This window comes from Phalangium opilio, unplaced genomic scaffold (assembly GCF_054372755.1).
Source record: "Phalangium opilio isolate 3A_F unplaced genomic scaffold, DU_Popi_V2 ptg000329l_1, whole genome shotgun sequence".
NCBI lineage: Eukaryota > Metazoa > Arthropoda > Arachnida > Opiliones > Phalangiidae > Phalangium > Phalangium opilio.
In genome coordinates this window covers 4,659,585-4,684,802 of record NW_028324226.1, presented here as the reverse complement: position 1 = coordinate 4,684,802, position 25,218 = coordinate 4,659,585, and the positions used below count along the sequence as shown (strand labels likewise).

Sequence of the window (25,218 nt, the reverse complement as noted above, 5' to 3'; positions counted from 1 at the left end):
TGAATTCACTTAGTTCTAGGTAAAAACTTTCCGCAGATAAATATAAATTATATGTTCATATAAGATGAATAGCTATAGAAAATGAAGTATGTTCGAGAAAAGTTAACGCACCTGTTTCCAGAAACACAACAACAGACAACATACACTTTATAGATGAAATGAGACTTCTTGAAGTAAAAAAGATACCGGTTTAATGTGGATATGACTTCGTAGTTAAAGCTTTTGATTTATTAACTTAAGGCATAAGTTTATAAGATATATTCCATAAGTATGACACTACCTATACTTCGTAATGCTAGAACTTACAGCTCGAGCTAGTTCGAGAACGACAAGCGAGAATTGACTACACTCTGTTAATTTTGCAGTCCATGTTATACTATTTAGTAAATAGTAACAAACTTATGGAACATATCTTAAGAACTTACGTTAAAGGGAATAAAAACCGATACCAACGCGCCAAGTTGGCCATAAATTCCATACTCATTAATTCCAGTGAAGAAGCAAACACCGCAAGGGCGAAGCGGCCTTCTTGGGTATTTCCTTGGCGTCATGAAGCACCGCCAGAGGCAGCGCGAGTCAGCTAGCCTACCGCAGACTCAGGCTCCGTCTTGCGTTGCCTCTTGGGTTGGCGCGAAGGAAATAACCTAAGATGGCAGCCTCCCACCTGTGTAATAGTGAATTAGTTTTTATATAAGCTGTCCCAATGAAAAATAATTTTTCTCTAGCATAACCGAGCGAGAATAAGCAGAAATACGTCTACAAAAATAAGATTGAATGGAGCAATAAAAAACTTAAAATGTTCAATGGCCGTCAATCAAGATGTATGATCAGCTGAGCTCGATTCTCGCGAAGCATACAGGCCTACTAGCAACCGTCAAGTACCTACGTCAATGGTGATATAACATTTTGACGAAAATATTTACCAAGAAAAACAGTATAAAAACTGTGGTGCCGTTAGGCTTAGCGTGATATTGGTGTCAGCTTTCCGACACGAAGTCACGCGAAGGGAAGTTATACACGTACATTTTGCCGTTACGAAATCGGAGCTTGGACGACCTGGGCAGCAGCTGGGGGTAATCCACCAGTAACACTAAGGCCCTACGGGATTAGTATCTCAACTTTCTCGAGGGATGGAAGTAGTGCAATGTACAGGTACTATAAGATTCTGAAGCAGATTAGGCCCAAAATTGAGACCATATTGGTTCAGCGTGGTAGGGACTAAATGGCTTGGATTTTATAAGGTTTTATCAAGAAGCAATATCTAGTTTACTAGGGAGAAAGTATAAATTCGCCACATTTCCAGCTTTATCTCCAGTCCAAACGTAGGTCCGGGGTTAATCCCCGACTAAAAATCACAACCAGCATCTCATTGGCTCTTTAAAACTTACGTCAGCGCGACACGAATGACGAAAATTACGTATTTTCCGATTGAGGAGAGGCGAATTAGTCCGGCCTCCTTTTATGTCCCCCCTTGTATTTTGAAAGGGGGACTGGGACTATGGTTCGCGAATACTAAGGCATCTTATACCTTCTCCCTAGTAAACTAGTTATCACTTCTTGGTTTTATTACAACCTATCTATCAAGGCACTGGTCCTGACTTTTAAAGGGATTCTTAAATTGACTCAAGAAAGAGTCACTTGGGATATTGGAAAATGGCGTCTTAGACTAAATAAATAATGGAGTTTCGAAACCCCTATCTGTAACATAAAGAATGCATACAGATAATCGGAATAATTGCGGCTCCATATCTCCCTTGCTAATTTCTATGATGAGTTTGTGGGCCGGGCTTGAGAACTTACTATCCGTCATGGCTCATCATAATTCAGACGTCTTTCTAACTGTGATTTCATTGGTTGGTAGCAACGCGAATTCCTAGGCCCGCGTAAAGAGTAAGGTAAAATTCGGCATACATAAGGATTAGGCTATTTTTTCCCACAAAATCCCCCGCCCTACATACGTTGAGGAAATCAGTACACAATGATTTCTTTTAGCTTTATATATCCCTGATAACACGTCTATAACATATCTTTCTTATGATACCGACAATGGGAAGGGTCATATTTATTTTTATATTATTTACTTTTGAATTTACTAATAAAAATATCAGCATTGATAATATTTTTATTCAAATTTCAAAAATTCAAATTATTCAAGGGAAGCCCCTATTCAGGGGCAAAAACATTACAGGTTTACAGGTTTACAGGTTTAATTGTTCGCCGTACAATGGTACGCCCTTTTGAAACAGGGCGGCTCCCTACAATTGGGGGAGCGCAGCAGAAGTTAAAAAGTCCAACAAAATGCGCAAATGTTTGTGGTGGCAGCGGGGGACGGAAGTCTTGAGACCTATCGGTCCAGATAATGTGGTATGGACGAGTCAGGGTGGGCGCGTCGCCAGGCTTCATTTTTGGTCCACCAGGTCGTGAGGATGGCCCGAACGGCGTCGTGGTCCCACACGGAGCCCTCCAGACCGAGGACAACTTCCAACGGGCTACCACGATTGACATGTCGCCAATCGGAAGTCGCGGGGGAGGCACATGTCTCTGGACACGCCATTAAGACGTGAAAGACATCTTCGTCCTGGAGACCACAGAGGCGACAGGTGCGCTGGTAATCGCCGAAGTCGGCGCGGCGGACACCCGTAAGCAGGGACCCCGTCCGTGCCTGGAAAAGGAGGCCTCCTCCGTGAGAGCCATCATAGCAGGCCTCCACGGAGGGAAGCGCTTTAGCCCCGTAGTGCCGTAGGCTTTGCTTGGCGGAGATTGCGGAGCGCCACGTCCGTTCAGCGTGCTCGGTTGTTTCCCCGTCGACTTGGCTGGCCCAGGTGGCATAGGATGTTGCTTCACCCCTAGCGGTGCCGACCCCATATTTTCTATCCAACGCCGCGACGCGGAAAGTCCATGCGGTCTCTAGACCGTTAGCACGAATGGACTCGTACACTTGTTTGGCCAATCTGTCCTGGGGGAGGAACTTTAGGCGGCCGAGGTACCTGAGTTTGGAACGAGCTTCTCTGGCCTCCATGGAGCTCCAACCCATTTCCCCTTGGATTGCCGCGTAAGCCGCCATCGAACCCGCGTTTAGTGCCGTTTTGCCAACCATCGATTGGGTACGCTCCAAGGTATCACACACCGATTTGGGGTAACAAAGTACCTCATTTCCATGAGTGAGGGCCGGGACTGCAACGGATTTCCATAAGGTTCGACCGACGGAGTATTTATTGTAGGACCCTTCCGCAAGGTTGCGGACGGACCAGCGGAGGCGGTTACACTTCTGTGCGAGCACGTTGGCGGCCTTGGACAGGTAGTTGCCGACATTGGTTAGCACTACCCCCAGATAAGCGTATTCGTCCACCTCTGGGACCCGGAAGCCTTGAAGAACGTAGCCGGGGTGCTGGACTAGTCGACAGAAAGCCATAGAGTTAGACTTTTCACGGCTAAACCGAAGGCCTGTCTCCAAGGCAAAGGAACTGCAGGCGTCCAGGAGGGCTTGCATGTCGCGGGGGGAGTTCGCGAAGAGAACGATATCATCAGCGTACAGGACGCAGGAGATGATAACCGCCTCCCCGTTCCCCACAGCCGGCAACGTTGCGCCACATTGGAGATGGATAAGACTAGCCACCAACCGATCAATGTATACCAGGAACAGAAGAGGCGAGAGGGGGCAGCCCTGACGAAGGCCAACGAGACTGGGAATGGGCGCGGTGGTGCAGCCATGCAGCGTATACTCATACGACGACCCCGTGTATAGGCGCCGGATCTCCTCTATAAACGCGGGCGGAATGCCTTTCGTAGCGAGAGTCGCCCACAGACGCGTTCTGTCCACGCTATCGTACGCCTTTTGGATGTCGAGAAAGACGACTTCGAGCGGAGTACCTGCCCGTTGGGCCAGATCTACTAACTGTGTGACGACGAAAAGGCTGTCGGCAAGGCGACGGTCGGGGCGAAAACCGCCCTGGGCTTCCTCCAAGAGGTGGCCGGTTTCAAGGAAAGGGCTTAGCCGGTTTTTCAGCAGGAGGGCATACATCTTGTAGAGGATGGATGACACAGCGATCGGGCGGTAGGAAGCGAGGTCGGCCTCGTCCTTGGACTTCCCCTTGAATATGAGAGAGACTCGGGCGCGCAGCCAGGACGCAGGGACTACGTTCTCTGCCCTCATGGAGTTGATAATGTTGAGAAGTGCGAAAGCGGCTGCTGGCCCAAGTGTTTTTAGCGGTTCGGTGTAGACGCCATCGGGGCCCGCGGCCTTACCAGATTTCAACTGGAGGAGGACCTGGCGAAGTTCCGCAATATCAAACGCGTCACAGAGGTCCGAAGGTGGAGTCGGCAACGAAGGTGGGGACGGGGTAGGTCCCTGAGACCCTGGCCCGCTGCCGGGTGGAGCAAGCAGCTCAGCTTCCAGGTCCTGGACATATTCGACTATGCGGAGGATTATGTCCTGGCGGGCCGTTAGGATGGCACCTTGCTTTGTTTTTAACCCCTTTAGCTGTGTAGATAATCGTTTGCCCTGACTACGGAGCCGCTTGAGGTGACGCCAGAATTTTCGGCCCTTGTCACGTCCCGCTGCGAGTATTGCTCTTTCAGTCCTGCGATGTGTTTCCCTAATCTTGTCTTGGATCAAACGCTTTGTAGACTGGCGAGCATCCTGGTAAGCTAGCCATTTTTGCCGCGTCACCTGGACCGGCTCATGAGCACGGACCGAGAGTCTATGGCTTTTGTTGCGCTGTTTCCGCGTTAGGATCGCGTCCTTAACATCCTGATCCCACCACCTTTTCGGTGTGTGACCTTTGTGCGGTCGGGCCGATAGCTTCTTCCTGCGCAGGTGTAGGTTCATACCGTCGAATAAAGCCGCGGTAAAAGTATCGTAGGTGGGGAGGCCGGCGATAGCACGAGTCTCCATGTAGGACGAGAACGCTAACATCGCTCTGTCATCCTGGAAGTCCCAGGTATAGCGGTCCGGGGTGACAACCTCGGGGTCGGGCAAAACGGGAGGCGGGGGTTTGGGATCGTTCCTCCACTCCAGAACCAACGCGTTGTGGTCGCTACCGATGCTGAGGTGACCATCTTCGTCGATGATGAAGCTCACGAGGAGGGAGGCGAGGGATGGCGAGTAGAGCGCAAAGTCCACCGCCGTGCGCGATACTGGTCCTTGCCACGTATATCGCCCTCTACACAACGAGGAGAGGTTGCCTATGACCAGACCCGTGTCAGCGGCGAAGGTCTTTAGGAGCGCTCCGCTAGCGTTTTCTTCGTAGTGAAGCCCAGTAGCGTCTTCGCGAGGTAGTTCCACGATGTGACCATTGAAGTCACCCACCACGCAGAGTCTTTGGTTCGGGTCCATAGTCGCGATATCTGACGCGAGACAGGAATAGATCGACGCATTTTTCTGATAGACCTCCTGTGATCTACCAGCGCTACCATAGACCACCGCGACGTTGAGCGGCGGCGTCGTGGGCGTGGTCACCCAAAGATGTTCACAACAGCGCTTGAGGACTGTAACCTCAGCGGAGGACGATAGGAAGCCTATCCCCCCTCCGCGTTTATCACCCTGGATTCTGTTGAGGCCAGTCCAATGGAGCCCCTCCGATATCGGGGGAGTCTCACCATCACGCAAATGCGTTTCCGCTACCGCCATGATATCAATCCGGTCCCGATCCATAATATGGGCCAGTTCCTGCCACTTCGTAGCACCGCGACCGCCCTGCATGTTAATAAACCCCATACGGTGGCTCGCTGGAGCCCGTTTAGAAGGCCTTTTACCACGTTTCACTTTCTTACCGCGCTTGGCGGAAGGGACACTGGGGGCGGAAGGGACTGGATGTGGTCGAATGTCAGGGGGGAACGCTGGACGGCACGGGATTAGGACTGGGACTGTGGGGCCCGAGAGTTCGAGCCCCGCCGGCGGTTTTTTTTGGTCTTCGATGGCGGGCCTGAGGGGGACGAACCAGCGGCTGGCGCAGGAGTATGAGCTGCGGCGGCCGTTGCGTCCGGCAGGGCGTCGGGGCGAGCGTCCTCACGACTAGGGAGGGGCGGCGGCGCTTTGGTTGTCTTGTTTCGCGGGACATGTGAAGCGAGGCGACGGACCTGGAGGCGGAGGCGTTGGAGTTCAGTGCGATCCGCAACTATCTTAATCCGCCCGTCTACGTCGACGTCTGGCACGGCAGCCCAAGGCTCTTTGGTGGCGTCAAGGACGGCGTCGCGATCAGCCGCAGTGGCAAAAGTGACCTTAACTGGTTGTCGGCTTATCTCGGGTTGCCTGCCAAAGCGAGATGTGGCCTCTATTTGCACAGGTTGTTTAGAGGCCAGCGAGAGGTGTGTGCGGAGCCAGGAGCCAGCGGTGGCCGGGGTGTCCATGGCGGATGATTTCAGACCGAATACGATAAGATTTTTGGACGTGTCGACTGACGCAGGCTGGCTCGAGATGGTGGAGGCGATCTCAGACTTCAGGCGGTGAAGATCCATTTCGAACCCCGTCAGTTTGGTCTGGAGATCCGCGACGGAGTGTGTCATAGCGGAGACACTGTCAGTAGTCGCCCGAGCAGTGCTGAGTTGGGCCGCTTGTCCTTTTTGTAGGACGGCTACGGCGTTGGCAGTGGACACCAGCTCCGCTCGCACGTCCTTCATTATGTCACTTTTAATGGACTGAAAGGTTGAGGCAATTTGCGTTTGGAGGGCGGTTTGTTTTTTCCCTAGTTCATTTATCTTGGCCAAGATGGCGTTATCATCGTCCTCCTTTGATTTTTTAAAGGCTTGCAGTTCCGTTTGAAGCAGGTCCCGGATCGCGTCGAGGGTCACGGCAGGTGGGGCCGAGAGGTCCCGTAGCGGAGGCGGGGGGGAAGCGCGCTCCTGATCGGCGAGGTCGCCGTCCGAAGTGCTGTCATCATTGCCTGTTTGGTTTCGTTGAGAGGCACGTTTGGACTCCCGTTTTTCCCGGGCTTTCGACAGGTTAACTTGAGAGTGCTTCGGGGAGAGAGTGTAAGTTTCGCCCCCTCCGCGCTTCAACGAGTCCTTTACAGTGAGTTTTCCAAAGTTCGATTTCAACTGGTCGCGCAGGTGTGCAGCCTCGTCTTTCACTTTCCGACCATTGTGTTATTAATGTATTTCCAATACGCCCCTGTAGAAATGTTTCACCCGCTGCACACCAATGTGCATGTCGAAGACGTTTCATTCCATATTTTCCATTTTACAAACGATACAATAAATCGATTCATTTATAAAAAATAAAAATGAACAAATTAAAAAGAAATTGATTAGGATCACGAATGATCAACACTCATTTGAAAGGACAAAATTATTCAGGTCGTTTCATAGATTAGAGAAGTCAAATTTTAGAGCGAAAGGATATCGCATGTTAACTGTCAATACAACCATAAGTTTACGAGATGCGTTCCGTAAGTATGACACTAGCTATACTTCGTAATGCTAGAGACTTACTGGGAGCTAGTTCGAGAACGACAAGCGAGAATGGACTACACTCGGTTAATTTTTTGCAGGACTTCCATCTTCCTATTAAGCCTTTGACAGGGCCTCACCAGGCATCGCTTTATGAGAATCTATGGCCTTCGTCACTTCATGACAAGCTCCATTTTGTAATCAGTAACGAACTTATTTAACTTATCTTATGATACAACTGTAATATTTTTAATATCGAATGGTTAAGCTATGAAATAACGATAATAATCCAAGTCGACACGAGTAAGCGTGAAATACAATTGCACCAGTCACGAAACAGGCAACTGAGACAACTTTACTACCTGACTAGTCAAATAAAACATCTTTTACACGTTAAAAGAAGTTAATTACTGAAAGTAATTTCGGCGATATGACGATTTCAAGGATAGGTATATACTGATATGACCCTCATATTTAATTTCCGCTGATTACATAAAGGTTAAAGTGAGTATAAACCATAAAGACCGAAATTTAGAGTGGATAATTACCGTATTTTAACACCATGTTTCAAAAATGTTATGGGATGATAGCACTAGTTACTTTGACGCTCGTTTTGGACTACAAAATATTTTAATTGCCTAACACTCCCTTTAAAAAAAGTGTAATCGTTATTCAGGATTTAATATTATCAGTTCTAATTTTCCTAGGTTTAACAATTTCAAAAGCATCAAATTCAAAACAAGCCAAAGTTTCAAAGAGCTGAAAACTAGGGTTAAGCTACGTCTGACGCTATCAGTTACTTTAGTAACTCGAAAATTTCATTCTCTTCTGTTGACAAGCGTCGTCATATTGTGTTTGATTTGATAAACAGTTCCTCCACAAAATAAAAAAAATAAATTAGAAAAACTCGAAACGTTGGACTCTATCACTCAAGTACTTATCACCCACCTCTCTCTGTCTCTCAAACACGAACTACGTATTAGAGCGTAGTAAGAGACGTCTGACGTCACAGTAGACGTCACGAAACGTGTGAATGGCGGACGGAAGAAGGGGGGAAAAGCAAATCAGATAGGTGGGTGGGTGGGACGAGTGGGAGGCAGCTGTATTAAAACAGTTTTACCCAACACGCGTGCAGTTTCTCTCTACCCCTTCTTGCCTCTAACATCTCTAAAACTTTAATCCTTTTGCTCTCGTTTTCCCGTTGCCACGGTAACGGTCTGTGACGCTGAGAAAGAGGGGGAAGCTGGAGTTTGCAGGGTTTGTTTATCCAAGAAGAGGTTTAAACTATCCGGAAAACTTTATGACACCGCGATGAGGGAGGAGGTTAATTGTATCATATCCCTTTTCTTGTCGGTAGTCTCGTGAGTTTACTAGAGAAGGGATAAATTAGGTAAGATGGATTGGAAATGATGATGGCCGACCTGCGGCACAGGTCCGTAACTCTACCAGTGTACCTAGCGCACGCCCCTACCCTTCGTTCGGTGATTGTCATTGTATTTGTATGTATGTGAGGGGCGTCCTTTACGATTACGTACTGCACGACCCTACCTAAACGCTGTGGATGCTGGGATGACTTCGGTGCCGTTCCATAGGTGGGGTATAAAGGCAACGTTACATGTATTAGGGTTCCACTCCATCCCTCTCTCCTTCAAGACTAGAGTACCGACCCATTTTTCGAAGCATGACCCTTACACAATGTACAAGGGAGACAGCAATATGCTCTTGCTTTTTCCTAGTAATGGACAGCGGTCCAGGGCAGTCAAGAGAGAAGGGGCAAGTCGGTCAGTTTTCCCGGGGCCCCTACCTTCTAGGGGGTCCGTTCCACCTATAGGGCTGTCTTGATGGGGGCCCCCGATTTCCTAATTTCCCTGGGACCCGCAAACTCTCTCAACGGACCTGGTCATGGCTACAATTTAAACCTATGACGTTAAGTCCTAAAAAACCCAAGGATCAAACTAGGAACCTCGTGAAGCTTGGGTCATGTTGACATCAATAAAGGGAAATAGTTAGCTCCTCCTCAAAGTGTCATTTGTATCAGGATGTTTTTGTCCCTTTTCAATCCCAAGTTAACGAAGCTCCCCAAGTTAATATAAAAACCATGGGAAATCCAAACGTTCCAAACAACCTTGACCGAAAAGGCACACCACTGCCGCAGAGAAACGGAAAGCAGCGCTACCAATTTTGTAGTGGACGGAACGCGAATCTCTCTTGAGGTCTGAAACGCTCTCTAACGGTTCTCTAACTTGACGTTCTTCTCTCTTTTTGAAAACGGGGAGACGAGAGAGGCTGCGGGAAGGGTAACTTATGATAAATCCGTCACAGTGAAACGCTGCCCCTTGGTGTAGAACTTCTCGGAAACATTTTCCTCGGAGCGAGGAATCTTCTGGAAGCTTTTTAAAAACCACCGTTTCACAAACAACCGGTCTCAATCGCGCGATTCGAGCGGGCGCGAAGGGACATTCAATTCTAAACAAGTACGGCACCGATCGACAAAAACCTCTACTCATCATTATATAAAAGGAAAAGCTCTGTTATAGCGGAAACATCAAAACATTTTGGAATTCCAAATTTAAAAAGAAGAAGAAATAAAAAGTAAATAAAAGAATTCGAATCAACAGTCGAGATTTGTTCTTGAGAATTAGCTCGACAGCTTCGTTTTTTTAAACTTCATATTTTAATTAATATTTTTCGTTTTAATTTCGAATTAGTTTCTTAATTTTATTTTTTTATAGTTTAAATTTTAACTAAACGCTTTTAACTTCGCGTAAAATTGTGAAAAGACTTTTGTTCCTGGAAATTTTCTAATTTCGAAGACTAAAACTGAACTGAGGACATTTTTAATTTCGGACACTTACTAAATATTACGTAATTATGGCCAGAAAAGGGACAGATTCGCCTCATCGGAATGCTAAAAGTACAAATTCATCGCCCAAGAAAATAACGGATTCCGACGAAAAGATTGAATTGACTCTTAAAATTAAAGTAAGTTAACATTTCTGGATTTCTTAGTTTAAAGTTTAAACGAATCACTGTCCTTGAGTGTAATTAAACCTGAAGAGTTATCGGGTTAAATCGAGTGACGGTTATTGGGTGCTCGAGCTGGATTTACATTTTAAGAAAAATCTCTTTAAGACTTGAATTTCGTGCGAGGCTCTGTTCACAGTCCCTTTAATTTAAATTGTCATTAACTTTCTTAAATTAAATTATTTGTTCTCCTTCTTAGTTTTTGTTTATTAGAAATATCGTGCATGTTAATTTTCTAATTGTTTTATTATAATTAGTGATGGGAACAAACCGACATGATATCGGTATCCGTGATTGATATCGCTGTCACTTTTACCGATATATCGGTTAGAGCTTAATTTACCGATTAATAATCGGTTAAAACATCGGTTGATACCGGTTTAATTGAACTAAATAACCGGTTATCTCACCTAGTTTAAATAATCGGTTAAAATCGGTATCGGTTGCAACAAATCGACGTGGTATCGGTATCGGTGACCAATATGGATGGCACATTAACCGATATATCGGTTCGAGCTTAATTTAATCTTGATAATCGGTAAAAATCGGCGGTTTCATTGGGTTAAATAATCGGTTAAAATCGGTATCGGTTGCAACAAATCGACGTGGTATCGGTATCGGTGACCGATATGGATGGCACATTAACCGATATATCGGTTCGAGCTTAATTTAATCTTGATAATCGGTAAAAATCGGCGGTTTCATTGGGTTAAATAATCGGTTAAAATCGGTATCGGTTCCAGTAAAAACTCTACATACGATATCGACTAATTCAACCATCACTAATTGCAATTAACAAAATGAATCCAAATCGCACTAGAATTAAACCGATTGACGACACATAAATCCTAGCACTCAATCAACATTACAATTATCAAGGGAAAAAAAAAGAAATTTGTCATTAATGACATGAGAAATTTTTTTCCTGTCTAAATGTTTAACTCGATCGACTTGACCTCGGTCAATAGGTCACTTTGGTGTAGTTATTTAGGTCACCTTGGTAATGTGGGTAATCCTACGAGACTCTCTTAACATTATCAGAGTGTCATTATGTACCACTGAAATAACTGGTATCAAAACAGCTGTTTCGAGAGTGTATTAGCAGGTCATGACATGGAATAATTTCTAGTACGTTACACCTAAACGTACTAGCGGCTAATATTACGCAAAATTCCATTAGTTGCTAGGTGCATACAATAATAATAGTAATAATAAACATATTGTACCTTTACCAAAGAATATCAATTATTTTTTATGTTTTGGGCTTAAGGAATCATTTGGATTTCTTTTTCTTATATTCAGTATACCATAACTAGGACTGATGACGTCATTCATGGAAATTACGTCACTTTATGTCGTTGCATAATAATTTCCCCTTTATCTAATTGTTATTCGTTAGAAGCAACATAAAACCCGAGAACGAACCCGAACTCATTTTGGGAAAATTTTCTAAGAGCTCCTATTTTCGGTCATAAGCTTTCCAATATGGTGATAACGTGAGGGAATAGGGGGGGGGGGAAGAGCGGAGATCATGCCTAGCACTCAAGCTCAATTATATCTTTAAATGTTCTCAAGTCTTAAATGGGTTCCAGCAAATTATATAAAGAAACAAACCTTGATTAAACCCCAAGCATAGTGGGTTCACTATGAGCGCTTAAAATTAATTCTGCTCAAAAATATTCAAAGGGGATTTTAGAGTTTTCTGAATTTTGCGATATCGGGTTTTTCAAAGGGGATTTTGGCGTTGCTTTCTAAGCCACTTAAAGACTATGACTTATTAAACGGTGTAAAGTGTTTCGTGCAAAATATGCAAAAGCTATTCGTTACACCATTAAATCGTTCGGTTTTGATTGCACCTTTCAAAGTGAAACAAACAAAAAAATATCAATAAAAGTTTTATCAAATCTTCAGAACAAATAATTAAGTGTTTCAGTCACGTTAGTGTATTATAGCCAGTCGTTTCGTTATAAGTAAACATAAGTGCTTGACCTTACTTGTTTGACCTATAAAATAGATTTGACCTTTGACCTATTTGAGTTTAGTTTAGAGGTTGCGCGAAAGGGTAATGATGTCTAAAGATGTTAAATTATTGCTGCAAAATACCAACTGTAATTTGCTGAATTATACTACTGTTTTGTGGGTAATTCTTAGTAATTTAAGTTCTTAATGTAGGTTTTTAGTAGCATAAATACTAAAATGGCGAAAAATTATTATCTTTAAATTTTTAGGCTTCAGAAACCACTGGATTATGACAGCACAATTTTTTCTTACATTTTATCTAATTTTATCATATATTCATAAGATATGTTCCGTAAGTTTGTCACTGGTTACAAACTGGAGCTTGTCATGAAGTGACGTAGGTCATAGATTCGAGGTAAAGCGACGCTTGGTGAGGCGCTGTCAAAGGTTTAGTAATGCAGACTAAATAGGAAGATTGAAGTACTGCAAAATTAACCGAGTGTAGTCAATTCTCGCTTGTTCTCGGACTACCTCGAGTTGTAAGTCTCTAGCATTACGAAGTATAGGAAGTGTCATACTTATGGAACATATCACTTATAAACTTATGTTTTATATAACGTAAAATCGCCTGTTCAGTGTCGAGGTAACTTAAAAATCGGCCTTTTTTTATTTACTGACTCAGACCGATTAGTTATCGAAGGGAGAAGAACTAATCAAAAACAAGCGTAAATTCGATAAAATAAGCGAATATTATTTTTTTTTATTTGCCTTAACATAACTATTGATAAAATTTTATAGGGACAAAGTATCTGAGTGATGGAACTATTGCTTCAAGGTCTTTTGGGTTCATTGAGAACCATTGGACATATTTCTAGATTAATTAGTGTTATTTGATTGGTTAAGATTCTTTCTAATAAGGCAAAATGGTTATAGATCACGGAAGATTTATCTGTTTGAAAGATTTCTGGTTTTCAAGATTAATTATTTCGATTTATTAGCAAATTTCGACAATATTTTGGGTAAAATTCTCTATGAATAGGTAAACATGTCTTCCTATATTAACAAATAATTTATGAATTACGGATAATAATAGCCCAATTATTAAAGAAATAGCCCAAAAATTCTCAACAATTAGATACAAAATAGCCCAAAATTCTCAACAATTAGATACAAAATAGCCCAAAATTCTCAACAAATAGATACAAAATAGCCCAAAATTCTCAACAGATAGATACAAAATAGCCCAAAATTCTCAACAAATAGATACAAAATAGCCCAAAATTCTCAACAAATAGATACAAAATATCTCAAAATTAGTAATTAATGAATAAAAATGGGCCAATAATTTTAGTTGACATAAGACAAGTTTGTTTAGTGTTGTGGTTTAAATTTCAATGCACGGAGATTAAAATCATAAAAATTCAAGGTCAAACTTTGGTAATTATTTATACTAGTGAATAGAAGCTGAAATAGAAGCTCGATTAAACCAAAATTATTACGCCATAAATATTTCGAAACACTTGTTGCTAATTATCATCACGTGTTATTTTTACCAAACGTTCTGATAAAAGTCTGAAATTTCATCACCCCATTAAACAGTACCCCCCGAGTTACAAGACGGATCTAATTAGGCGATATTTAATTATCCATGTACATTAACAGCGGTGGTTAATCGCACGAGGTTCTGGGAAAAAAACGAGGATTACGATTAAGATTACTTTAATCTTGATCCGCGTTTCAAATCCGGTATTGTAAAATGAAAATAAAAATAAACGCGAGAAAAAAAAATAATAAAGTAGAGTTCATAAAGATTGCGAGAAAATTCATCAACAGCTGTTCAATTAAGACGCGTTAACACGTTTCAATGACGTCAAATTACCCTTGCGATAATGGCAGAGAAAAGGAAGAACATAAAATGGAAAAGCGTGGGAGAGAAAGTTAATATCGAGTATCGTAGTTGATGCCTAGTTGGGTCTCTTTAACGAAATGAGGTTCATTTTAAAGCTCAATTTAATTTGATTAATTTGTATAAATTTTGAAAGATTTCAACGTGAGGGAGACGAGATAGCCTATTTTACATTACCCCATATCATAAGTTTATCATGCCTCTAAGTACACAAATACGGGTTACAACTGGGCCTCTTCCGCAGGCTACTGTGACGTCAGAACTCGTATAGCGCTAAGATCCGAAGAGAGAAAATTTTGAAATTTCTGTCGCGGTGCAGCCACCAAGCGGTCGAGACGATTACTAAATGGGTCACATGATAAAAAATCATCCAATGGAATAAAGGAGATTTTTACGTTTCGTATAGGCAGGCATTTTACTTACGCAACCCCAAATCCCTCTCTCTCTCTCTCGTGAGATAGAGGCGGTTTCAGTCCTGAAACATTCTAAAAGGGATAAAAGAAATGCTAGGCTAGGCAGTACAATTTTGTATTGAAGTTGAGGTGATAAATGATACGGAGAGAGTATAGGGTTTCATTAAAGGGAACCAGACAAACACTATTGCCATAGGAGTAGCAGCCATTTCTCTACTTAGAGGCATTATAAACTTATGCCCATATGTTTAGGAGATAACGTACTTTCCTTCTAAGTTCTATTGGCAATTTAGGACGGTAATTACTACATTAAGAATTCAGATTATTAAAATAATTTTAAAGTCTTATGTAAAGGGTTAAGCAGAGATGTAAGTTGGTAATTTACCAAATACAGCTGCAATTTACAGATTCATAGCGCGGTAATTAACTAATTTTGAAGTCATATACGCAAAGATTTGAGTAGGTAATTAATTTACTATTAGATGCACCAGCAAATTACTGCTTTATATCATGGCAATTAAGCCGGTAAATTTCCGATGAATTTGTCATTGATTTTTAGTATTTTGGCACTTGAAACATTTTGGAATTCAACTGTATCGGTACTTAAATTACTATTAAATACTTCCCCCCCCCTCCAACAAAAATAATAATAAAAAACTACAGTTTATTTTTCCCTAATTTGAATAGATAATTTCTTCTGAAGCCAACCAAAAACTTGTTGACAAAAATGAGTTTCCTTGGAATTTAGTTTATATCATCCATGGTTTACTAGCGCGAGCAGAAGGGGATAATAGAAGAAGGATGACACTCTGTATCCTCTTAATGCTTTATTTACGTAACATGATTCTTCCCAGGCTCATGCACCTTTTTGTTTGCTCTACCGCTCATCAAACTAAGTTCAGATGGGCATCGCACCGTGCTAGGGTGAATTCTACAACTGTTTGGTACTAAATCCCCAGCAATCAACCCACAACCCTTGATTGTCACGTGGGACAAAAATCCACAAGCGCATGCGCCTTGGCAAATAGTTAAGCGCTAATAGAGTAATGATGATGGAATTATTTAAGGCGTACGTGATTCGGTTTAGTAACCTTGCTATAATAAATGTAAAATGATGTTGGGAAGAATCATGTTACAATTAGGTACCCCGCTTTGTGCAGGTGTACACTTCTCTCGAAGAAGAGAAGTATTATATCCTTCTGCTTCTGCTAGCACTTAACTGGTGGGTGCTAGATCCTTCATATTTATTTAATAACCTTGCTATAATAAATATAAAATGGTGTTGGGAAGAATCATGTTACAATTAGGTACCCCCGTTTTGTGCAGGTGTACACTTCTCTCGAAGAAGAGAAGTATTATATACTTCTGCTAGCACTTAACTGGTGGGTGCTAGATCCTTCATATTTATTTAAAAGAAATGGCGTAGGCGTATCGTTATAGATAAATAAAGAGCAAAAAAGCTTACCCTAGACTCTCAGCCGATATCGTTTTGGTTTAAAGATGGGAACTTTTTATGATTCTAGATCACTAAATGTGTTGAGTGTCGAAAGTTATCTGCTGTGGCGAGGATCGGTTTTACGTCTAAGCCTTTGACTGTGAAATCGATTCAATGTCGAATAACGAAACGGAACGGTACATGTAGTATATTTTTTTAACTCTTTCAGCCGCAAGAGACGAGTGAGAGTTTGGTCTGTACTTGTTCTGAATGAATCACAATCTGTTGATCAAATAGAAGAAAAAAACCAAATTTCATTTCGTAAGATTAGGCAAAGAAATCAGAGTTATTTAAGTTTAAAATCGAGTCTAGTCTACGAATTTGGGGTCAAGTTAAATGACGCGATAATGTCGCTTAGATGACTAGACTGAATGACTGATATCAGGGATAGATTTAATTTTAGAAGTATGAATGGAGAACGGTTAGTATTTACTTCAGTCCGACTCATAGCCCAGTATAGAGCCCCTCCCTCCAACACGCTTCATTGGCTCACTTAAACTACGTTTTGATGACGTTGCTGACGGGGACGGAGAAAAATACCTAATTCCTTTTCACCTCTGTCGCTATGACCCGCCTCTTCTTTCACCCCTCCGTCCCGTGGAAGGGGGTTCGGGACTTAGACGCGCGCCCACATCTGGGAGCACGGCAGTGCTCCCAGCCAAGTCGAGCACTGACATCCTTTTCTCGAAGCAACTCGTGGCACTTTTAAGCCCACTGTAACTTCGTGATGGGTACAGGTAAAAGCCTGAAATTTTGCTTGCCGCGAGGACTGTCAATCGTAGCTATAGTTTCCAAATTTCAAGTTCCTACCCTATATACTTTTCGAAATATCGCAGGTGAAATTTACCTGATTTTGTCACTCACTCACTCACTCACCGATCATCAAAATTCTAAGGTACTTCTAGAGGAGATAGAAACTTAAAATTCAGGATTTAGTTTTCATTTATTTTATAAAGCACAGAAAAATTAAAACATCCCGAAATTTTCATAAAATTGTTCTTTAGTTCTTTATTTTAAAACTAGATGGCGCTGCCGTCTGTTCAACAGAAATAGTGTGTGTTCTTGATGAAAGGACGTAATGGTCCAAAGTTAACCGAAAGTTAAATATATATTAAAGCTAATAGGAGTAGTAGTTTAAAAGAAATGTGCCGTAACTGATGCTACTTTCTTTTATTAGGATATCGCGTACAATCTTTATTGCATATTCTCTGCGGGTCGAAAAGGGTAATTCAACGTAAATATGGACAAACGTTTCCAATAAAATGGCAAACGAAGTACCACGAGAGGGTCTTGTTTTAATATAACTACCGAAGTATAACGAGAGGGTCTACAAAAAGAAGTGAGATCCTATGAAAAACATTAACATGTACAAAAATGGGCCAAGCCTCACTTCGTGCCCTCTCCGCCGTAAAACGTTCTGAGATCCCATGTAGAGCCAAGTCTGCCTTTTGTTCTCATTCAATCGCCAATTGAACAATTATGTTATAAATTAAGTCCTTTTCCTAATTAATAACCAATATTCTTTGACTCTATCATTATTATACATCTTTGTTCGTATCAAAAATATCGTGACTTGGCAAGCGCAGGTGTACATAAGGTTATGCATAACTCGCCTTATAAACTTGTAAATAGGCTTATGCATAACTCACCATATAATTTGTACGTAGGGTTGTGCATGACTCATCTTATAAACTTGTACATATCCCCTCGACCATAAACGATTTAGTGAATATCCCCTCGATTATTTTAAAATCGGCAACGATTTAGTGAATATCCCCTCGACTTCCTTTTAATATTACTTATCTGCGATTGCCAAGTCACGATATTTTTGATACGAACAAAGATGTATAATAATGATAGAGTCAAAGAATATTGGTTATTAATTAGGAAAAGGACTTAATTTATAACATAATTGTTCAATTGGCGATTGAATGAGAACAAAAGGCAGACTTGGCTCTACATGGGATCTCAGAACGTTTTACGGCGGAGAGGGCACGAAGTGAGGCTTGGCCCATTTTTGTACATGTTAATGTTTTTCATAGGATTACTCTGTTCTCCATTCCTACTTCTAAAATTAAATCTGTCCCTGCTGATATCGATTATTAGTTTTTTATGTCTACGGCAAAATTCTATTAACACATTTTTTGCGCGAAGTAAATTTCATCTGTGGCCTAGTTGAGGTATTTGAGGTCAAAGGTCACGAAATAACAATGTATACGGAGATATTCGATCGACACATTTTTCGCCCAAAGTAATTGGTTATAGTTAGTTATTGGTAATAGTTAGTATAGGGCGCTGTCGGTTAGCTGTGGCATAGGGGCTAGCCACCACCCCTCTATGCATTGTAAAGGCGTTAGATAATAGCGTTTTCCTTTGGGTCCTCGCGGAGCGCTCCCATGGAGGAATAAAACTAGGAGATCCTATTCTTCAAAAACAGTCTTTAACGAAGCTGGAAACTACTACTACCATTTTTATTGCTCCTTGGGAGCGCTCCGCGAGGACCCAAAGGAAAACGCTATAAGTGGCAATAAGTCGCAAGATGACTTGGTCCAATTAGCTAGCTGAACTTAAAATATTGGAATTTTTACGTAAAACTTGTGCCCAAAAACCTATTTTAAAATATACAATAATAGCAATGTAGCGTGCACGTTATATTTAGTAATCTTTTAAAGGTGGAATTCATAAACGTCGGACGCAACGCAATTAAGTACAGGCGAAGGCAGAGAGTCGTGCTCAAACTTCCTGCCTTTGCCTGTACTAAATTGCGTTGTGTCCCAAGTTTATGAATTTCACCTTTAATCCACTTCGACAGGTGCATAGACAAATCTGGTTATTACATAAAAGTGAAACCAACACGCAGGGGTAAGGCCGCCATTGGGGTATCCTCCCAGTCGCCAGGAAGCTCCGTCAGAGGCCGTGCGAGTTGGCTAGCCTCCCGCGTGTAATGAACTCGGGCTCCGTCTAGCGGAGCTTTTTGGTGAGAGGGAGGATACCCCAATGGCGGCCTCGCCCCGGTGTGTTAGTCTCTCTGTTTGTAATAAACGAAGTTGTCTGTTATGACAGGAAAAAAATAGAAGCGACACAGAGAATCTTTCTCTTACTAATCTCCACTGTATGTACTTAATTTGTACTCTCCTCATTCCTCATCTCAAGTATCATCACAGAACCATAAAATTTACCGGTTATCCTGGTGATAATTAACACTGAAAAATTATCGTTTTAAATATACAAAAGAAGTTCGGAACCCAATAAAATGTAAAAGGATTAAAGACGCCGAACAACATTCATTCTTATCGGAATAATCATAAAATCTGAAGTAAAAATAGCGTTCTAAACATTTCTTAATACCCTTTCAAAAACTTTAAAATCCGCAGAATTACAGATAATCTTACTACCGTTAATTATCTTAAGCCTAATCCAAAGTGCTCCATACTTTGAACCTATCTTACAATTACTTCAATAAACACCAATTATTACAATGTGTTTTTAACTTGGGGAATTGAAGCCATGAACCCTATTTAACTAAGTGACAATGTATTTGGTTGGAATTAACTCTGAACACTTCTACACACTTCTGGGGGCTCGCCGGGAATATACCATTAGATATACTTTTCTAGTAAAAGAACATGCCAACTTCTTATGCCAACTAAATTTTTGGCTGTCTCCGCTATGTTTTCTCTGCAGCTCATGCTTCAAGAACGCAAATGGATTGCCAACCAGGCGCTAGCTTTCTTCCTTTCTTTTCTTTTCTTTTTTCTTTAAGTGATATGGAAAGTTTTAGTGGCATGGACTTTCAATGCCTGCACGGGCAGGAAATTGTTTGAGTTTTTTTAATTTCCACTCCTATGCGAGAGGAGTCAATCAGTGAGCACATATAGAAGTTAGGGTCGTAACGAGAAAACATTCCGTTCCCCTTTCAAAAACGAAAGGTAACAACCACTGGCTGGGTCCTACAGTTCCGCACATGCGCTATCAGCACAACAGAGAGAGAGAAATTTGATTGCAACCACGGATGAAGTGCTCCCTGCTTTAACCGTCTTGTCTTATTTGCCCTTTGAACCACGTGACGTCTGGCTCCTCCATTTTGCGCCCGAGGTATGTGCACGTTATATACAAAATAGACTGTGCCGTTCAAGTTACCCTCCCTCTTCAAAAATGCAATGCATATGTCAAATTGAAGTTACGTATCCTTCTAAAATATTAATGAAGAAACGAGCAAATAAGTTGTGTGCAAAACGATTTTGCTAATTGAAGTATTAAAGAAAATTTGGACAGTTTTCTTCTCTGTGAAGCTTATGAAGTCAGGGGCTAGGGTTTTAAAATGCAGTTCTTGTAGCTTTGACGTCATCTATCGCAAAGTGATCTTGAACACAAAGTTAGGCTTAGGCTGTAAAATGCCAAAAACCGAATGGGTGGGGTTCCTGTCCTGGTTCAAATGGAATGTCAATGAACATTCTTAGCGAGTTTGAGAGGTGAGGAATGAAGGAGAGATATCGAGAGTTGTCCGGATAATGTCAAACTTAAGTTCATCTAATATTAGCCTAGACATTTTGAAAATGGAATAAAACTACAAGGTCAAATAAAATCATCGAAAGTACAACGTATAGATTTCACTGAGAAAAAAGTAAGTTGAATTTTCTCTTATTCCAAGTTAAATCAACAATGAGCTTGGAGGAAAAGGTGAGATGGAGTCGAAATGTGGGTAGGCTATGTGCGAAAATTAGTCTCCCAGAGTACCTCGCGCACGCTCCATTTAAAATTAGAAGCATTTATTTTAAAACAAATGGGGCCTTCATTGTCCACATTTTCGTACCGCACGACCCCACCAATACGCCCAGTGAGGGAGCTGGGCGGACTGTTGCCGTTCCGTGGATAGGGGTTACAAAGGCTACGTTATAGGGATGTATATTGCTACTCCATCACACTCTTTCCTCTAATCTAAGAGTCAGTAACTCTCATATGCCCCTTAAAGTGGCCCTAGTCCAACATATGATTCGACCTTCGCGAGTTCGGTTCAAAACTCGAGAAAAACTCTCCCTAACCAACAATGTTCACTCATGAGCAAATATAATATATAAAACTTGGTCATCCTTGGCAACATATTTCGGTAGAGAAACGCATACCCCAATCCCTTCTCGGCTTATACTTGTATCATTTCAAAGACATTCCCCAAAAGCGCAGTGTCAAAGACAAGGCTATCTTTGAAGCTCTGTAGAAGACAACCCTCTTGAATCTTTCATTTGGCAAGCTACTCCAATCCACTCTATTACAAAATGTTTTCTACTCATTCAAGCTCCGGTTTTAATAGAAAATAATGTAGATGTAGTTTAGAACATTGTCGATTAGGTCCCCCTTAAGTTGTTGTGGAAGAAATAATACAATGTAATTGCGCAAGTACGTAAAAACAGTTTTAGAAATTGACTGAAAAACGTGTAACGTCCTGGATGTTTCACGTATTAAATTGATCGTTAGGCCTAAATATTCAAATATTTGCACTTGTTAAGCCTGAAAGATTTTTTGGGTCGGTAAATTTGTTAAAGTTTCTTATATCTCGAATCTAATGGCTACATGATCGTTGAAAAAATTTGCATATGGTATGACAAGTAAAAATATTGTTGTTTAGCAACTGAAGTCACCGAGGGGTTAGTCACTTGAATAATCACGTGTACAAAAGCGCAGAAATCTATTACTTGATTTCTAGAATTCTTGAAAAATCATCAGTAATCAAAATCATTCTTGTGGGTAATCAAAAATATCCGATAAATACTGGAAATCACGTGAAATCTTCAGAAAATCAGAAATAACCACATGATTTACTAGTCATCTTTTGTAATCACCTCGGTAATCACACCTTTCGTAAAATAATCACACATAATCAATCGAGGAATTTGAAAATCCAAAATAAATATCATACTCAGTTGAAATAGAAATAATCACTGCATTCATCGCAATTCACGAAGAATCCAGTGGTAATCACGGTATTCTCTAAAAAAAATGACCGGAATTCATTGGAATTCAAACAGAAATCACAAGTAATCTGCTGCAATAACGGGAAATCATCGTAAAGATTATGGAAACCAAAGAAAATAATCATAATCGTAATCACAGAAACCAAGGAATTCGTTCAGTAATCATCGGAATTCACGTAAAACTTCAGAAATCAGTAATCAGGTGTACAAAATTCATACGAATGACTAGCCCCTCGGATGGCACGACTTTAAATTTCGATGAAAACTAAGGGTAACAGGATAAAACCGGTGTTAATTTAAGATGAATTTAAATTTGAAAAGAATAAGAAATACCTACTTAACAGCGTTAATGACCGTGTCGAACAAAGTGTTTTCGACAAGGTGTTTACGAAGCAATTCCATAAATTTATGCAGTCTTTTGTAATAATTTTAATATTAAAGTTAAATAATTCTGTCGAATTAACATCGATGCATTATTGCATTCAAGGCGCACTTTTACAAACTGCGAACAATTTGGTACGAGGAAAATAATATAGCAAAAATAATAAAAATGAAAATAAATTTAAAATTCAACAGATTTAAATTAAAATGGCAATTAAGTTAAGGATATGTTTTTATCTAAAAATGTAGGGGGTACAAATCTGATCATAACTGCATACAGGATGTTTCTGATAAGTCTGCCATAAATTAATGGTTTTGTTATTTGGGTCAAATCAGGGATAGATTTAATTTTAAAAGTAGGAATGAAGAACAGAGTAATCTGGGCGCGCGTCAAAGTCCTGGACCCCTATATCCACGGGACGGAGGGGTATGAAAGAAGAGGCGGGTCATAGCGACAGACGTAAAAAGGAATTAGGTATTTTTCGCCGTCCCCGTCAGCAACGTCATCAAAACGTAGTTTAAGTAAGCCAATGAGATAATTTAGACTTTTTGTTACGTGTTGGAGGGAGGGGCTCTATACTGGGCTATGAGTCGGACTGAAGTAAATACTAACAGTTCCCCATTCCTTATTCTAAAATTAAATCTATCCCTGGACTGTCTAGATAAAGGTTCAATAAAGTTCTTAGACTGAAGGCTGATATGTCTTACTCCAAAATGTGTAACTATTTCCTTTTTTTAGGGGCCAATCAATGTTTGGGAACCAACATCTATAACTAACTAAATGTTTAGACCCCATCATGTTCTTTGACACTTTAAACTCAGTTTAACCCAAACAACACACCCTTTAATTTATGACAGACTTATCAGAAAAACGCAAAGCATAAATTCATCATAATTAAATTAAAATAAATTAAGACTGATCTAACTTCTGACTTAAAAGTCGAAACATACGCGTCGAAAATTTTAATTTTAATTCAAACCTTGTCTATATTATTAAATCTAAACGGTTTATATATATTTATATAAAAAAGTAAAAACATATCTATTAAGGTGAGAGAACGAGAGCTGGAAAAAAGTAACTACTTTTTAATTGAAGCACACGCGCATGACAATATTTTTAACTAAAAGAGACCCATCCCAAAGATTGGGTAAAAAAAAGAGACCAAAACTAATGATTGGATGGCCTAGAAATTTTGAAGGTCGTATGCATGGTGCATGGTGCATCGATAAATCTAGTTTAGTGCACGTGTGAGAACACGTGACACAAGGGGCTAGACACTCCTTAATCAAATGCAGTGTAAACTTTCAAAATCTTTTTTTAAAAAAGGCAAACAAAATAGAGCTCTCAGTTGTGATGTACAGTGCCAAGGTAAAACTTCACGGGCTTAGCTTTGGCAGTGGGAGGCCATGTTTGGTACCGCTTTGGTTCTATGGGCCATAGCATGGGTGACGTCACACTAAGGCTTCTGAGATAGCTCTATTGTTGAAAACGGTTCCTCAGTGTCTCGAGTAACATTATTTCACGCCAAGAAGCGATATCTAGATTACTAGGGAGAATATCTAAGATGCCGAAATATTCGCGCGCGATAGTCCCAGTCCCCCTTCCAAAACGTGAGTTTTCAAGAACCAATGAGATGCGGGTTGTAATTTAGAGGCGGGGATTAACTCCGGACCTTCGTTTGGACTGGAGATAGAACTGGAAATGTGGCGAATTTATACCTTCTCCCTAATAAACTAGATATCGCTTCTTGTTCATGCAAAGTGTCTAACCCCTCGTTGTGATGAGAAAGAACCAAGTGAGTAGTAGACATTACTAAGCCGGCAGATCTCTAGCTATCAAAAATATTGATTCTAACCCATCCCACTTCACACAAAAAAAAGGTTCTAGAAGAAAAAGTACAGAAAAACCCACAATATTTAACCCGTTAGAAATACCAAACTTCTTAATCAAGATTTCATAAAAAAAACTTGTTATTTTGGTAAGATGTGAAGGGAGGAGACAAGATGTTGACTAGGATAAAATAGCTAAGAAGGTGGATGGATTTACGAGTTCAACCCTTTGACATTTTATCTTCGCCAGACGAAATTTAGGGAGAATGAAACGTGAAACTCTTTGTTTAATAAAGTTCCTAGACTGTATGTACTTTACTTTCCTTACCCAATCAATATGCTAATACTAATATCGAATATCGACAATTAGTAACATACACCGAGGTTAAGTTCTCAATATATCCTCAACCAAGCATAATTATTTCTAAAGGTTCACTTGAGCTCAGGGTGAATTTCGCTCTTCTTATATTGCTTACTTTTAAATATGTTTTTGAGTCTTTTCCATATTCTTAATTTGAATAATAATCCCTATATCAATATCTACCTATTTTTAGCCAAATTGTTTGAAATACAACATCATTATCTACCTGTTATGATTGAATATCTTCTAAATCAAATTATACCTATTTTTCATCATTATCTCTCCCTGTTTTGCTTCAATATCTTTTCCATAAATTAATAACCATTTTTCATAAATTTTCATCGACTTTTCAACAATTTATACCCACTTTTCATAATATTTTATCTACTTTTCAACAATTTATACCCATTTTTCATAATATTTTATCTATTTTTCAACAATTTATACCCATTTTCACAAGTTTTTAATCTATTTTTCAACAAAGTATACCCATT

The 25,218-nt window shown here is 40.8% G+C and overlaps 2 protein-coding genes across 9 annotated transcripts in view; one reads left to right on the top strand and one right to left on the bottom strand.

The window, feature by feature from the left end:
* The window catches only part of LOC149610427 (uncharacterized), a 176,916-nt gene that overhangs the window by 28,233 nt on the left and 123,465 nt on the right, over window positions 1-25,218 (bottom strand). For 4 of the 8 annotated variants that reach the window (XR_016376496.1, XM_089858796.1, XM_089858800.1 and 1 more), the window contains exon 3: window positions 16,154-16,405. The exons of 2 other annotated variants lie outside the window; for them this stretch is intronic. The gene's annotated coding sequence lies outside the window, so the exon portion shown is untranslated. The remainder of the gene's footprint in view (window positions 1-16,153; window positions 16,406-25,218) is intronic. 2 more of the 8 variants (XM_089858798.1, XM_089858801.1) reach the window with 2 other exon arrangements.
* LOC149610430 (terminal nucleotidyltransferase 5C) overlaps window positions 9,642-25,218 on the top strand; it is a 62,076-nt gene continuing 46,499 nt past the window's right edge. Inside the window, exon 1 of the mRNA XM_089858784.1 lies at window positions 9,642-10,368. Coding sequence (XP_089714910.1) covers window positions 10,258-10,368 — 111 coding nt within the window. The 5' untranslated portion in view covers window positions 9,642-10,257. The remainder of the gene's footprint in view (window positions 10,369-25,218) is intronic.